At 39.6% G+C, this 15959-nt stretch overlaps 1 protein-coding gene across 4 annotated transcripts in view; it reads right to left on the bottom strand.

Annotated features, from left to right (window-relative positions):
• Window positions 1-15959, bottom strand: part of SLC35D2 (solute carrier family 35 member D2) — a 63169-nt gene that overhangs the window by 20443 nt on the left and 26767 nt on the right. For 3 of the 4 annotated variants that reach the window (XM_047830727.1, XM_047830729.1, XM_047830730.1), the window contains 3 exons: window positions 14393-14495; window positions 13015-13107; window positions 8321-8388 (listed from right to left, as the gene is read on the bottom strand). In XM_047830727.1, coding sequence (XP_047686683.1) covers window positions 8321-8388; window positions 13015-13107; window positions 14393-14495 — 264 coding nt within the window. Of the gene's footprint in view, window positions 1-8035; window positions 8210-8320; window positions 8389-13014; window positions 13108-14392; window positions 14496-15959 lie in introns of those variants that run through there. The other variant, XM_047830728.1, reaches the window with a different exon arrangement.

The following is a 15959-nucleotide window of genomic DNA, read 5'->3' as shown; positions in this document are numbered from 1 at the left end:
TTTTTTAACCAGAGAGAAAAGATGGTTTGACAAAGGGTGATTCACAAGCATGGCTTAGATTTTGTTTTCAAAGTTAAATGTCAGCCAACAACTGGGAAAACTACAAATATTTCACTTAACTTATGTTTCTGACAATGGCTACCTAAGTGCACTAAGGGACCCTCCCATTGCAAAGCAACCTATGCCTGGAAAGGACACACTACTTGAGAGATCACTGGTCTTGAAAGAGGCACAAGAGGTCACCCAAACCCTCTTCCTTTAAAAAAGGAGGAACTGGACACAGACTGATAAATTATTAGGGCCAGGCAGGAGTCGGAACAGAACACAACTGAAACAGAACAGGGGTGCCTTGGGGCAGAGACCTTAGCAGAACAGCACTGTCTGGAAACAGCCTTGGGCCAGACTCCACGTTGGGAGGGACACTTTAGCTCACTGAGCCTAGACCCTCAGAAATGCACACAGCGGTCCAGGTCAGGGGCAATGCCTGGTTGTCAGCAGGACCAGAAACAATTTGTCCCCACAGGAAGGTTTCTCAAATTCGCATTTTGTTATGAGCATTCAGCCCATAACACTGTTTAAGCACTGTGCTCACAACGACAAGTCACCAACCACACACAGTTTGACAGTCACAAACTATATATAACATTTAGATTCTTAAAAACTGCAGATAATTGAAATCATTAAATGAAGAATACAGAACAGCTATGTGTATAACATTTAAAGAAATGAAAGTTACTACAGTCCAAAGATCACCAATGAGAGAATGTTAGGAATGAATAAGTTTGTAAAAAAAAAAAAAAAAAATGAAACTTTCACAAATAAAAAATTGTTAAAATCAAAAAGTCAATCAAGGGGAGGATGGAAGATGGCGGCGTAGGAGGACGCTGGGCTCACTGCGCGTCCTGCTGATCACTTAAATTCCCCCTACACCTGCCTAAATAACCCAGAAAACCACCAGAGGATTAGCAGAACAGAGTCTCCGGAGCCAAGTGCAGACGAGAGGCCCACGGAAGAGGGTAGGAAGGGCGGCGAGGCCGTGCGAGCTCCACTGACTGGCGGGAGGGAGCTGGGGCGGAGGGGCAGCCTGCCGCCCAAACAGAGCCCCCGAGTCTGGCTGGCAAAAGCAGAGGGGCCTGAAGGACGGAGTGTGTTCCGACAGCAAGCGCGACTTAGCGTCTGGGAGGTCATAAGTTAACAGCTCTGCTCAGAAAGCGGGAAGACTAGAAGACAAAGGGAGGGAGAGCTGCTGAGCCCCCGGACGACAGAGCTCAGTTTGGTGGGGAACAAAGGCGCTCGCCAGCGCCATCTCCCTCACCCATCCCCCAGCCAAAACCCCAAAGGGAACCGGTTCCTGCCAGGGAACTTGCTCGCGCCCCGCAAACACCCAACGCTGTGCTTCTGCGGAGCCAAACCTCCGGCAGCGGATCTGACTCTCTCCCGCTGCCACAAGGCCCCTTCTGAAGTGGATCACCTAAGGAGAAGCGAGCTAAGCCTACCCCTCCTGCCCCCATGCACCTTGCCTACCCACCCCAGCTAACGCCAGATCCCCAGCACAAGCCTGGCAGTGTGCAAGTAGCCCAGATGGGCCACGCCACCCCACAGTGAATCCCACCCCTAGGAGAGGGAAGAGAAGGTACACACCTTTCTGACTGTGGCCCCAGTGGTGGGCAGGGGGCAGACATCAGGTCTGACTGCGGCCCCACCCACCAACTCCTGTTATACACCACAGCACAGGGGAAGTGCCCTGCAGGTCCCCACCACTCCAGGGACTATCCAAAATGACCAAGCGGAAGAATTCCCCTCAGAAGAATCTCCAGGAAATAACAACAGCTAATGAACTGATCAAAAAGGATTTAAATAATATAACAGAAAGTGAATTTAGAATAATAGTCATAAGATTAATCGCTGGGCTTGAAAACAGTATAGAGAACAGCAGAGAATCTCTTGCTACAGAGATCAAGGGACTAAGGAACAGTCACGAGGAGCTGAAAAACGCTTTAAACGAAATGCAAAACAAAATGGAAACGACGACGGCTCGGATTGAAGAGGCAGAGGAGAGAATAGGTGAACTAGAAGATAAAGTTATGGAAAAAGAGGAAGCTGAGAGAAAGAGAGATAAAAAAAATCCTGGAGTATGAGGGGAAAATTAGAGAACTAAGTGATACACTAAAAAGAAATAATATACGCATAATTGGTATCCCAGAGGAGGAAGAGAGAAGGAAAGGTGCTGAAGGTGTACTTGAAGAAATAATAGCTGAGAACTTCCCTGAACTGGGGAAGGAAAAAGGCATTTAAATCCAAGAGGCACAGAGAACTCCCTTCAGATGTAACTTGAATCGATCTTCTGCATGACATATCATAGTGAAACTGGCAAAATACAAGGATAAAGAGAAAATTCTGAAAGCAGCAAGGGATAAACATGCCCTCACATATAAAGGGAGACCTATAAGACTCGTGCTGATCTCTCTTTTGAATCTTGGCAGGCCAGAAAGGCATGGCAGGAGATCTTCAATGTGATGAACAGAAAAAATATGCAGCCGAGAATCCTTTAGCCAGCAAGTCTGTCATTTAGAATAGGAGAGATAAAGGTCTTCCCAAACAAACAAAAACTGAAGGAATTTGTCACCACTAAACCGGCCCTACAAGAGATCCTAAGGGGGATCCTGTGAGACAAAGTACCAGAGACATCACTACAAGCATAAAACATACAGACATCACAATGACTCTAAACCCGTATCTTTCTATAATAACACTGAATGTAAATGGATTAAATGCGCCAACCAAAAGACATAGGGTATCAGAATGGATAAAAAAACAAGACCCATCTATTTGCTGTCTACAAGAGACTCATTTTAGATCTGAGGACACCTTTAGATTGAGAGTGAGGGGATGGAGAACTATTTATCATGCCACTGGAAGCCAGAAGAAAGCTGGAGTAGCCATACTTATATCAGACAAACTAGACTTTAAATTAAAGGCTGTAACAAGAGATGAAGAAGGGCATTATATAATAATTACAGGGTCTATCCATCAGGAAGAGCTAACAATTATAAATGTCTATGTGCCGAATACAGGAGCCCTCAAATAGATAAAACAATTACTCATAAACATAAGCAACCTTATTGATAAGAATGTGGTAATTGCAGGGGACTTTAACACTCCACTTACAGAAATGAATAGATCATCTAGACACATGGTCAATAAAGAAACAAGGGCCCTGAATGAGACATTGGATCAGGTGGACTTGACAGATAGATTTAGAACTCTGCATCCCAAAGCAACAGAATATACTTTCTTCTCGAGTGCACATGGAACATTCTCCAAGATAGATCATATACTGGGTCACAAAACAGCCCTTCATAAGTTTACAAGAATTGAAATTATACCATGCATAACTTTCAGACCACAATGCTATGAAGCTTGAAATCAACCCCAGGAAAAAGTCTGGAAAACCTCCAAAACCATGGAGGTTAAAGAACACCCTACTAACGAATGAGTGGGTCAACCAGGCAATTAGAGAAGAAATTAAAAAATATATGGAAACAAACGAAAATGAAAATACAACAATCCAAACGCTTTGGGATGCAGCAAAGGCAGTCCTGAGAGGAAAATACATCGCAATCCAGGCCTATCTCAAGAAACAAGAAAAATCCCAAATACAAAATCTAACAGCACACCTAAAGGAAATAGAAGCAGAACAGCAAAGGCAGCCTAAACCCAGCAGAAGAAGAGAAATAATAAAGATCAGAGCAGAAATAAACAATATAGAATCTAAAAAAACTGTAGAGCAGATCAATGAAACCAAGAGTTAAAATTGACAAACCTCTAGCCAGGCTTCTCAAAAAGAAAAGGGAGATGACCCAAATAGATAAAATCATGAATGAAAATGGAATTATTACAACCAATCCCTCAGAGATACAAACAATTACCAGGGAATACTATGAAAAATTATATATCAACAAATTGGACAACCTGGAAGAAATGGACAAATTCCTAAACACCCACACTCTTCCAAAACTCAATCAGGAGGAAATAGAAAGCTTGAACAGACCCATAACCAGTGAAGAAATTGAATCGGTTATCAAAAATCTCCCAACAAAAAAGAGTCCAGGACCAGATGGCTTCCCAGGGGAGTTCTGCCAGACATTTAAAGCAGAGATAATACCTATCCTTCTCAAGCTATTCCAAGAAATAGAAAGGGAAGCAAAACTTCCAGACTCATTCTATGAAGCCAGTATTACTTTGATTCCTAAACCAGACAGAGACCCAGTAAAAAAAAAGAGAACTACAGGCCAATATCCCTGATGAATATGGATACAAAAAATTCTCAATAAGATACTAGCAAATCGAATTCAACAGCATATAAAAAGAATTATTTACTATGATCAAGGGGGATTCATTCTTGGGCTGCAGGGCTGGTTCAACATTTGCAAATCAATCAACGTGATACATCACATTAATAAAAAAAAAAAGAGAAGAACCATATGATCCTGTCAATCGATGCAGAAAAGGCCTTTGACAAAATCCAGCACGCTTTCTTAATAAAAACCCTTGAGAAAGTCGGGATAGAAGGAACATACTTACACATCATAAAAGCCATTTATGAAAAGCCCACAGCTAACATCATCCTCAATGGGAAAAAACTGAGAGCTTTTTCCCTGAGATCAGGAACACGATAGGGATGTCCACTCTCACCGCTGTTGTTTAACATAGTGTTGGAAGTTCTAGCATCAGCAATCAGACAACAAAAGGAAATCAAGGGCATCAAAATTGGCAAATATGAAGTCAAGCTTTCACTTTTTGCAGATTACATGATATTATACATGGAAAATCTGACAGACTCCACCAAAAGTCTGCTAGAACTGATACATGAATTCAGCAAAGTTGCAGGATACAAAATCAATGTACAGAAATCAGTTGCATTCTTATACACTAATAATGAAACAACAGAAAGACAAATAAAGAAACTGATCCCATTCACAATTGCACCAAGAAGCATAAAATACCTAGGAATAAATCTAACCAAAGATGTAAAAGATCTGTATGCTGAAAACTATAGAAAGCTTATGAAGGTCGGGATAGAAGGAACATACTTAAAGATCATAAAAGCCATTTATGAAAAGCCCACAGCTAACATCATCCTCAACGGGGAAAACTGAGAGCTTTTTCCCTGAGATCAGGAACACGACAGGGATGCCCACTCTCACCGCTGCTGTTTAACATAGTGCTGGAAGTTCTAGCATCAGCAATCAGACAACAAAAGGAAATCAAAGGCATCAAAATTGGCAAAGATGAAGTCAAGCTTTCACTTTTTGCAGATGACATGATATTATACATGGAAAATCCGATAGACTCCACCAAAAGTCTGCTAGAACTGATACATGAATTCAGCAAAGTTGCAGGATACAAAATCAATGTACAGAAATCAGTTGCATTCTTATACACTAACAATGAAGCAACAGAAAGACAAATAAAGAAACTGATCCCATTCACAATTGCACCAAGAAGCATAAAATACCTAGGAATAAATCTAACCAAAGATGTAAAGGATCTGTATGCTGAAAACTATAGAAAGCTTATGAAGGAAATTGAAGAAGATTTAAAGAAATGGAAAGACATTCCCTGCTCATGGATTGGAAAAATAAATATTGTCAAAATGTCAATACTACCCAAAGCTATCTACACATTCAATGCAATCCCAATCAAAATTGCACCAGCATTCTTCTCGAAACTAGAACAAGCAATCCTAAAATTCATATGGAACCACAAAAGGCCCCAAATAGCCAAAGTAATTTTGAAGAAGAAGACCAAAGCAGGAGGCATCACAATTCCAGACTTTAGCCTCTACTACAAAGCTGCCATCATCAAGACAGCATGGTATTGGCACAAAAACAGACACACAGACCAATGGAATAGAATAGAAACCCCAGAACTAGACCCACAAACGTATGGCCAACTCATCTTTGACAAAACAGGAAAGAACATCCAATGGAAAAAAGACAGCCTCTTTAACAAATGGTGCTGGGAGAACTGGACAGCAACATGCAGAAGGTTGAAACTAGACCACTTTCTCACACCATTTACAAAAATAAACTCAAAATGGATAAAGGACCTAAATGTGAGACAGGAAACCATCAAAACCTTAGAGGAGAAAGCAGGAAAAGACCTCTCTGACCTCAGCCGTAGCAATCTCTTACTCAACACATCCCCAAAGGCAAGGGAATTAAAAGCAAAAATGAATTACTGGGACCTTATGAAGATAAAAAGCTTCTGCACAGCAAAGGAAACAACCAACAAAACTAAAAGGCAACCAACGGAATGGGAAAAGATATTCGCAAATGACATATCGGACAAAGGGCTAGTATCCAAAATCTATAAAGAGCTCACCAAACTCCACACCCAAAAAACAAATAACCCAGTGAAGAAATGGGCAGAAAACATGAATAGACACTTCTCTAAAGAAGACATCCGGATGGCCAACAGGCACATGAAAAGATGTTCAGCGTCGCTCCTTATCAGGGAAATACAAATCAAAACCACACTCAGATATGACCTCACGCCAGTCAGAGTGGCCAAAATGAGCAAATCAGGAGACTATAGATGCTGGAGAGGATGTGGAGAAACGGGAACCCTCTTGCATTTTTGGTGGGAATGCAAATTGGTGCAGCCACTCTGGAAAGCAGTGTGGAGGTTCCTCAGAAAATTAAAAATAGACCTACCCTATGACCCAGCAATAGCACTGCTAGGAATTTATCCAAGGGACACAGGAGTACTGATGCATAGGGGCACTTGTACCCCAATGTTTATAGCAGCACTCTCAACAATAGCCAAATTATGGAAAGAGCCTAAATGTCCATCAACTGATGAATGGATAAAGAAATTGTGGTTTATATACACAATGGAATACTATGTGGCAATGAGAAAGAATGAAATATGGCCTTTTGTAGCAACGTGGATGGAACTGGAGAGTGTGATGCTAAGTGAAATAAGCCATACAGAGAAAGACAGATACCATATGGTTTCACTCTTATGTGGATCCTGAGAAACTTAACAGAAACCCATGGGGGAGGGGAAGGGAAAAAAAAAAAAAAGAGGTTAGACTGGAAGAGAGCCAAAGCATAAGAGACTGTTAAAAACTGAGAACAAACTGAGGGTTGATGGGGGGTGGGAGGGAGGGGAGGGTGGGTGATGGGTATTGAGGAGGGCACCTTTTGGGATGCGCGCTGGGTGTTGTATAGAAACAAATTTGACAATAAATTTCATATATTGAAAAAAAAAGTCAATCAAGAGGCTCAACATTAAATCAGACACAGCTAAAAAGAGAATTAGTGAAATGGAAGTTATACATAAATGTTTTCATCATGTGAGACTACATCACTGCAATTAAAATCAAGTTTGAGAATTTTTAAGTGTTGATCAAAGAGACTGAGGTGTTCTTAGCCAATTTAAACATAATGAAAACTGTACTATTGGTGGTAAAAAAAAAGGGGGGGGGGAATTCACAGAATTACTTTTGATAAGTAATTCCCTGACATAGTCATTCAAAGCACCTTTCAGTATGGGATAAGATAGGTGTTCGTCTATGCATGCAGCCCCACTCAGGAAAGATATGCCAAAAACTTCAAACAGGGGTCACCTCTGAAGAAGAAAACTGCAGTGCTGGGGGACAGGGAAAAATAGAGTAGCTTTTGTTCCCTGTGAATTCTGTTGCAGTTCTTGGATTATTTAGTTGCATGTATTACCTATTCATGAAAGGGAATTTTCAAGTTTTCGGAAGATAAAAGACACAGGCTGCATGGCTTCTCAACAGGAAGACAGATGTAAGGAAAATTTTAAGACAAAAGCCTAAAATTGTTCGACAATACAATGGCTTGGACAATGCTCCTCAGAAATTTCCCTGAATACAGCAGGTACGGCACTAGAGTAAATGGTTGTCATTTCCACATATTTATGTGGGTGGAAGATCTTGAAAACTGAGGGACATTGTAGCAAAGACAACAAATAGCACTGAATGTAATACATCAGCGGACCTCATGCAGACTAACTTTCAGAAATCAATAGACAACATCATATTTTGGAGAAATGTGATGTTAACATGACTCTCAAAAATAACAGTGTTTCATGCTTGCTCCTGGTCTTTTGGGCTGTGTTCCCAGGGATCCTGGGTCTCACTCCACTCCTCTGCTGCAGGGGTACTTTCCAGAGAAAGCTGGAGAAGCATAGACAAAGGGATTTTAACAGAGCATACAGAACGTATATTTCGATTTGACTTGTCAAGAGATGTCATAGACCGAGCTTCTACTTGTCTATGGTTTCTTACCCCAAAAAACAGGAAAGAAGAAACTGTATGATAAATAGAACATTCTTCCATTCATTGAATTCAGTAGCCTATTACAAAAAAGAAAGAAAACTAATGGTTAGACTCATAATACTGCAGTTTAAATTTATGGATTTTACCAAATCGTGTTTTATTACAGGAACCACTTTCCCAAACAAAATACAACTTAAAAAATCCTAGCCAATACCAGCTGTGGGATGTTGGGCATATCACTTTTACTCCCTAAATCTCAGATTCCTTTCACAAAACAGGGATTTTCTTAAAAAAACTTCCTCAAAAAGTCCATGTGAGGATTTAATTAAACTATTTAGAACCTGGAGGGAGCCAAGTATCCAGTATCACTATTGTTGCTGTGACTTTATTAATCTGTAATTAACTCTTTATTAATCTGTAGTCACAAAATCAGGATTGGGTTTACTTTTTATAAATAATCTTAGAAGAAGGGTGCCCAGAGGGCTCAGTCAGTTGAGCATCCAACTTCAGCTCAGGTCATGATCTCACCAGTTTGTGAGTTCGAGCCCCACATTGGGCTCACGCTGTTAGCAAGAGCCCGCTTTGGATCCTCTGTCCCCTTCTCTCTGCCCCACCCCCACTCATGCTTGCTCGCTCTCTCTCAAAAATAAACATTAAAACTTTTTTTGGTAATAAATAATCTTAGAAGAAAGCTTATTAGAAAATTAATAATAATGGCTAAGTCCATGAAATATTTTCAAGAATTTACAAATTCTTAGTAAGTATTATGAACAAATAAACTAAATTATTTGCTTTTTACAAAGCAAGGAAGTAATTGGGGTGGTGGAGTTAAGACAGAAGTTGGGTGCAGGAGTTTCAACTCTCAAGAACTTAGCTGAGAAGATGAAATTAACCCCCTTGAAATGACAAGTAACAATAAAAAGGAGCATTTTATTCATGATTTGTCCTTTGTCTACATCCAAAAATGATTGTAAAGTGACTCAAGACAATAAGCATGTGCTGCACATAAGCATGTGCTGAATAACACCGTTGAACATAAGCTCTATTCACTTCCTACTAGGCAAAACTTGGTTAATCAAGTTTTATAAGTTTACAGATTTAAAACTATTTAAATTCTTGTTAAATTTAGAATTCAAAAATTTTAAGCCAATTAGAATGGAATTCTCCTCCAATTAATACAATCTTGCCACACTTGTTATTTTTTCATTAGTAAGACTCTGCCCACATCTCTTATCAAAAAGATACACGTTAAATATTGATGATAACTGTTGAAGCTGGTTGGTGGGTACGTGGGGTCTGTTATGCTATTTGTTCTCCTTCTGTATAGCTTTGAAAGTTTCCAGCATAAAATTATTTTTTTAATGCTTACTTGTGAAAGGAAAATATAAATATAAAGCTGTCTTACTGTCAAAGGGGCAGAAAACATCCAAGGTAGTCAAAGATCAAAACCAAACAAAAACTATAGAAAACACTCTGTATCTAAAGTTAAAATAAAACTGGAAATAAGAGAAAACCATATGCTCCAAACTCCAAGCCACAGATAGAAAAACATTTATTTGCTCAACAAACTGGAAGTATTTACTCAACAAGCTGAAAGTATTTCTGCAAACAGTAAATAAAAACTGTTCTGATACCATATAAACCACTGAGGGCTATGTAGTAATCTTCACAAAAATATCTGGATTCTTTGCCAATCTATATTTTAATAGATTTTAGTTTTATTTTGTTCCTTTAATAATGATGAGGCTGTGCTGGTGGCATTTTAAAAAATAATGTAAAAAATAATGTAGTATGACATTTAAAACAAAATAATTAAAGGTGAAGAACGATGAAGTGCTGCTTCCTTTAGACTTGCTATTGCTTTGCTCGCTTCGGCAGCACATATACTAGACTTGCTATTTCTCTAGCAGTATGGTGGAGCATGCATCTTTTTTATTTTGCATTTATGTGTTTTTTTTATCAGAAAAATAAATCCTATTATTTACCCTATTCATCAAATGCAATATACCCCATGTACTTTGAGCCTGGTGCAGCAATTCAAATGACTAAAAAAAGGTCACCCAAACAGTATTATCCAGGGGCACAAACTGTTGACAAGAGGAGCTGGCATCATGGACTTGGACAATCAGAGACAGAGTCAAGGTGCTGTTACCAGGTTTGTTGACCGTGTAAGTCCAAGGTCCCAGAGTGAGTGAATCTCCATGCAGTAAGTCATACACATGAGTCTTAACCACAACCTCTGATCCTCTCCAGCCAACCAGGAAAAATGCTTCAGTACTTTTTCTATTAACAAGTTAATATTTTGCCCTAATTTATCAATCAATTTCTGCTATAATCAAACCAAACTTGGCAAACAAAATGCAATTTTTATAGGCTAACACATCTAATTATATAAGTTCTCTTCTTTATTACATTCGGTTCACAATCTAAAATGGATTCACACATGGTTAAAAGTAACCAATTGGAAGAAGCTTACGATTCAATGGAACGAACACAGCAGAACAATCTTACTAGTGAAAAATACATTATTTTTTCCACAGGGTTTTAAAAATCACTGATTATAGTGAGTGTCCCATATCTTCTGGATCTCCTATTATACAATACTTTTAAATTAAAATAGAGTCAAATTTTTAACTTCGTGATTTTGTATCTTATCATTTTTACGGAAGGCCCTTTTAACAGTTATAAACACATTCTATTTTTTTCCAATTATAAGTTTCTTATAGATTTTTAAATAAATCTATATATTTAGCTCTGCTCCATCTGGAATTTCTGTGGAGAGTAATCACAGCTGGGGCTCTAAGGTACCTAGAGAAACTGTAGATTAGAAGCCTGGTCAAAAAAGAGACTAGATAGGGTACATATTGAGATAGTTCAGCACCAAAAACCAGGATAGGAGCATAACATTCTCCTAGAACACCACTACTTAATAAGTTAAAGTATTGTACTTTAGGCCTCTTGTACTTTCTAAGATATAAGTGATAGGTTATGGTTTTTCATGCATGAAGGCAAGAAACACTTTTCATGTACAATAAGGTAACTAAGATTACAGTGGAGAATGGGTTCCAGAGCAAGACTGCCTGGATCGATCACCTGCTGTCCTTGGATGGTATTTAAACACCATGCTCTAGATTCCTCATCTACAAGATGAATAGCAAACAGTCCCTTCTCCTCAGAAGGCTGCTGTGGAAAGCAGTGAAATCGTTCATGTACAGTGCTTTAAACAATGTCTGATACAGTAAGTCCTCAATAAATATTAGCTGCTATTATTTTTATTATTACCTGAGAAAGTATAATAATTCTGCAGGGATAATCGTTACAAGGAAGAGAAACTTCTGAGAGCCCATGTTACAAGTTATAAAGCAATGGTTTGGGTGTGGGAACATATATTCCTATCAAAACAATGTTATCAATTATTAACATAATATATCTAGTCAATTTAACTCATAAGGTACCTAAACTTCAGTTTCTGGTCTGTTTCCTCTTCTGGACAGGAACTGTACAAATGAAAAGTATAGCTTTGAGAAAGAATATGAAACCCTGACATCCACCCAGGAGCCCACAAGAGCCTGCAGCCTTCTGGAAGTACTCAATCCCCTAAAAGGCGGGGGTTGGATGGGGGGAGATGGAATCAACTCAAACTGTTTGCACCACAGAAACATGCTGATTAGTAAACACAGAAATAACAGTCATGTCGCAGGTGATGGGTTACTGAACAAGGCCTCTCTGAACACCCCCTCTCACCCCCACCCCTGTCGGTCCAGCAACAAAAGGGTTGCTGAGGGTTGGTTCTGTGGGTGGAGGCCAGACTGGACCATAATTTTGCCTAGCAACTCTTCTCATGTGAACTTAAACATCTCCCTTAAGATACAGGCAAAATTCTTAGAAGAGGTGTAGCTGGCAACTTTCTGAAAAAGTAGGGCCTGGCAGGGGCTGACACACCTCAAGGTGGCTACTGGGGATGATACTGGGTGAACATCACCCTTCCTGAATGACTGGTCTTCACTCCCTCCAGCTGGGCCCCCTCTGTTTCTACTCATCTACCATCTGATTTGTCTCTCATGTATGTGCAGCAAACAGGTGAGCAGGGCAGATACCAAAAGAACAACACGTTCTCAAAATTCAAATGTACATCCTGGAATATTTAGAGACAAAATCCCATGATATCTGGAATTTGCTTTAAAATATTCCAGAGGGGGGAAAAAATGAAAGCAGATGGGGACAGATGAAATAAGAACGACAAAACGCCAAACAGTATTGACCCTGGGCGGTGGGTACAGGAGAGTTCATTTAATTATTCTCTGTACTTTGCATATGTTTCAAAATGTGCATTATAAAGGTAATAGATAAATAAATCCATTTTTAAAACTATCAAAATCCCCTTCTAAGTTAGTGTTCCTAGGATCCCCACATCAGCAAACAGGGATATGAAGGCTCAAACTCAGATTTTTACTGTTGTAGTTTTCCAAAATCTTCAAGTCCAGAATTCTTGTGACTACTTCTGCTGCTTCCCAGGTGTCTAAAAATAAACACCAAAGGAAGGATAGTGTCAGAGGTATTACTGGTGATGTCACACATCTCGATTCCATGTACCCTCCTGGTAATCCGACTTACCTTTACGCTTTACACTGCAGTACAAAAAGTTAACTATTAAGACTCTCAGAGTCTGCTCAGCAGGAATGTAATGACTGTCACCAGCTCACCTGCTGAAGGTCTCCAGTAGAGACACTGATGATAAGAGTTGGTATAATCATGAAGCAGGCATTGTAGAAAAGCACTCCATATTTGCCTAACTCCTACAAAAACAAAGAAAACACTGAATTTTAGAAACACAAAGCATCAAATTTCGAAGGCATTTATATAACTATGTATTTATGCAGAGTTAAAAATCTATTCTGACCAACTCTGTATTGGAATATTTTCAGTAAATTCCTAATGTAAAATGCTTCACCTCAAGCATATCATGATAGCAAAACAAACATTTGTTTTAAACAAAAATGGCAGATAAAATGGATGAATATGGATGGACTCTGAGGCCCACCCATCTCTCACATTCTAATTGTTTTTTTTTTTATCATTTTGTCTGCAAAATGAGAAATCTGGAACAAAATTAAGAACATTTAAAATGTTAATATAAACAGAACTCCTTAAAAACATCTGCTCTTTCTGGTAAGGAACAGCAGTGTTAAAATACAAGGTATCTCATTTTCTAATCTTGCATAAATTTACTTTTCATTAAAGTGGCTTCACTACTTCTCCACCATTTTTCATAAAGGGTGACATACTGTGACCCTCAAAAGGCAAAAAACCTGTTTTTGTAAAACTGCCACCAGTAAAAAAACAAAGGGCCCTGCCGAAAAAAACAGTGCAGATAAAAAGCAGCTCACAGAAATGAGTCTGTCCATCAAAGCAAACTCCCTCACTCAACACAAAGAACTTGGAACAAAGCAACATATGCCTGGCTCATCCTCCAGAGCTTCCGGAACAGCTGGGGTGGGGTAAGCGCTGTCCCCCCACCGCCACAGACATGGAGGCGGCCACATGCAAGAAACGCCCATCTGCCCACCAGTCTCTGGGGAGACCGCTCAGTTACTGACCAGGAGAGGCAGTTCCTGCTGGGCAAGACCTTACAAATGATCCATTCCACAGATGATGAAACTGAGGTTTGGAGAAGTTTAAGGGTCCAAGTCACAACAACCAGTAAGCAGCATAACTTTTATATGTAACCCATACCTTCAGACTCTCAAACTAGAGTGGCTCTCAGAATACCCCTGACTTTGCCTTGGTCACTGATGAGGATAGCAAAAAACACCTTTTAATTTTAATCTGCCTCTCAAAATAATCTCTTTATATATTCTGACTTTGCATCTAAAATAGTGTCTTATTTTCAACCAAAACTTTGTAAGGTAAGGGATAACAAGAACCCATACAAACAAGATAACTGAAAAGAAATTAGTGACTTATAAAGCATATCATGTAAATTAAATTATGTGCCAACTTTACAAATCCATTTTGTTTTTTCATGTAATTTCAGGGGCCAGAGGACAAAGCCTAAAAATCAAAGGAGTGAAGATCTGGTACCTTTGGGTCCATTTTCTGTTTGGTATAAACTCCATTTGCTGCTGTGAAGATATCATTCAGGAATACAAAAATATAGCCTTCCAAGTTAAAGGCAAGGTCAGAACTGGGAGGGAGAACACAAAAGGATGATTATTCAGAAATTCACAACTTGGCCTTCAAGCCTGCCTGTTTTATCTTGCCCTAATCAAATCCACTTGTGATGCTAGTAACCACTTTCTTTTCCTCTGGCATATTTCCCCCCTCTGTGGTTAATTCCTCTGCTTTGCCTCCAGACAAAACAAAACCAGGCCATCAGGTGGCTTCAATTTAATCATGAATGGCTTAAAACCAGAGCAACATTAACCACCTTCCTTTAACTGCAAAGCCCTTTCTTTTGCCAACTGACCAAATGGCGTAATAATCGGTGAGCTCTGCTTTTCTGAGGGGAATGATTTGTCCAACCCACCCAGTGGCTTTGCTTATTGTAATAAACAGGGCCATCTCCAGGGGAGATGCCCTGTGGGGACAGCTGGGCAGTGACTGGGGCAAGAGAGGTCGAAAGAGGAACTGACACCTCCATCTGGTGTCCCGCCGGTCACATCATCCACCAGCACGCCCCCACCCTGTTTGTCAAAAAGGCAAGGCATCGATCCATTCCTTCTCTGCAATTCCTCTAAGGCTACCTTCTCCTCATTCTTTTAAACATCTTCTTTTCTACTTCCATTTTATATAAATAATACTGGTATAAAAATGTTCGGGGGCACACGGCACAGGGAGAGAAAGAACAGCTGAGCCATGATATGAGTCACCTACTACACTTGATCCTACAGACAGTACCAGACCCATGTCATAATTCATAAATACATATCATCAAGGAGGTTTCCTCTACCCTCTTAGGTTCAGTGACTGGAGCCTGCAAATTTAACTGACAGTAGCTTAACAAGAAAAAAGGAATACAACTTTTATAAAACATTTCACATGTATAGGAGTTCACAAAAAAGAAATGAATCTCAAATAAGTGGTTAGACTCTGGGGCTTATGTATCATTTTAACAAAAAAAGACATTTGGATTCCAAGGAACAAACAAATTATGGAGAAAGGACTAGGAAATGCATGGGGGAAACCAATGGAAGATAAGCGTTACTGTAGTAAGGTTTATCTACACAGACTCATCTCGGTGCAGGTCCTCTGTCTCCAGTGAGAACTGCTCTCCTACTCCTGATGCAGGAGAAGGGGGGCACATTCACAAAGGGAAATTTATGGTCTGCTTTTAGGCAGGAAAGGGGAAGATCGAGAACTCTTCCTACATCTGTTGGTTCTCAATTGCCTTCAGCTCAAAATAATGTTTGTGCCCAAGTGGCATATTTTAGAATGGCATATCCTGATCTCCTGCAACATAAAAATTTGTTTTAAAGAAAGATCATTTCTAACCAAAGAAAAAGAAATAGAGAGGCAAAAGTTGTGCCAAAATCTGAATGCAAACTAAACCAGATTTGCTTGAGGCTTCTGCTGGCATTATTAACTACAAATATATTTGTGAGAATGTAAATTAACTTTAGATCATCATAAATCAGAATTCTCTGGCTCA

The sequence above is a fragment of the Prionailurus viverrinus genome, chromosome D4, assembly GCF_022837055.1.
Source record: "Prionailurus viverrinus isolate Anna chromosome D4, UM_Priviv_1.0, whole genome shotgun sequence".
Taxonomy (NCBI): Eukaryota; Metazoa; Chordata; class Mammalia; order Carnivora; family Felidae; genus Prionailurus; species Prionailurus viverrinus.
The sequence above is the reverse complement of the archived record's forward strand: the minus strand, read 5'-3'. Positions and strand labels throughout refer to the sequence as shown.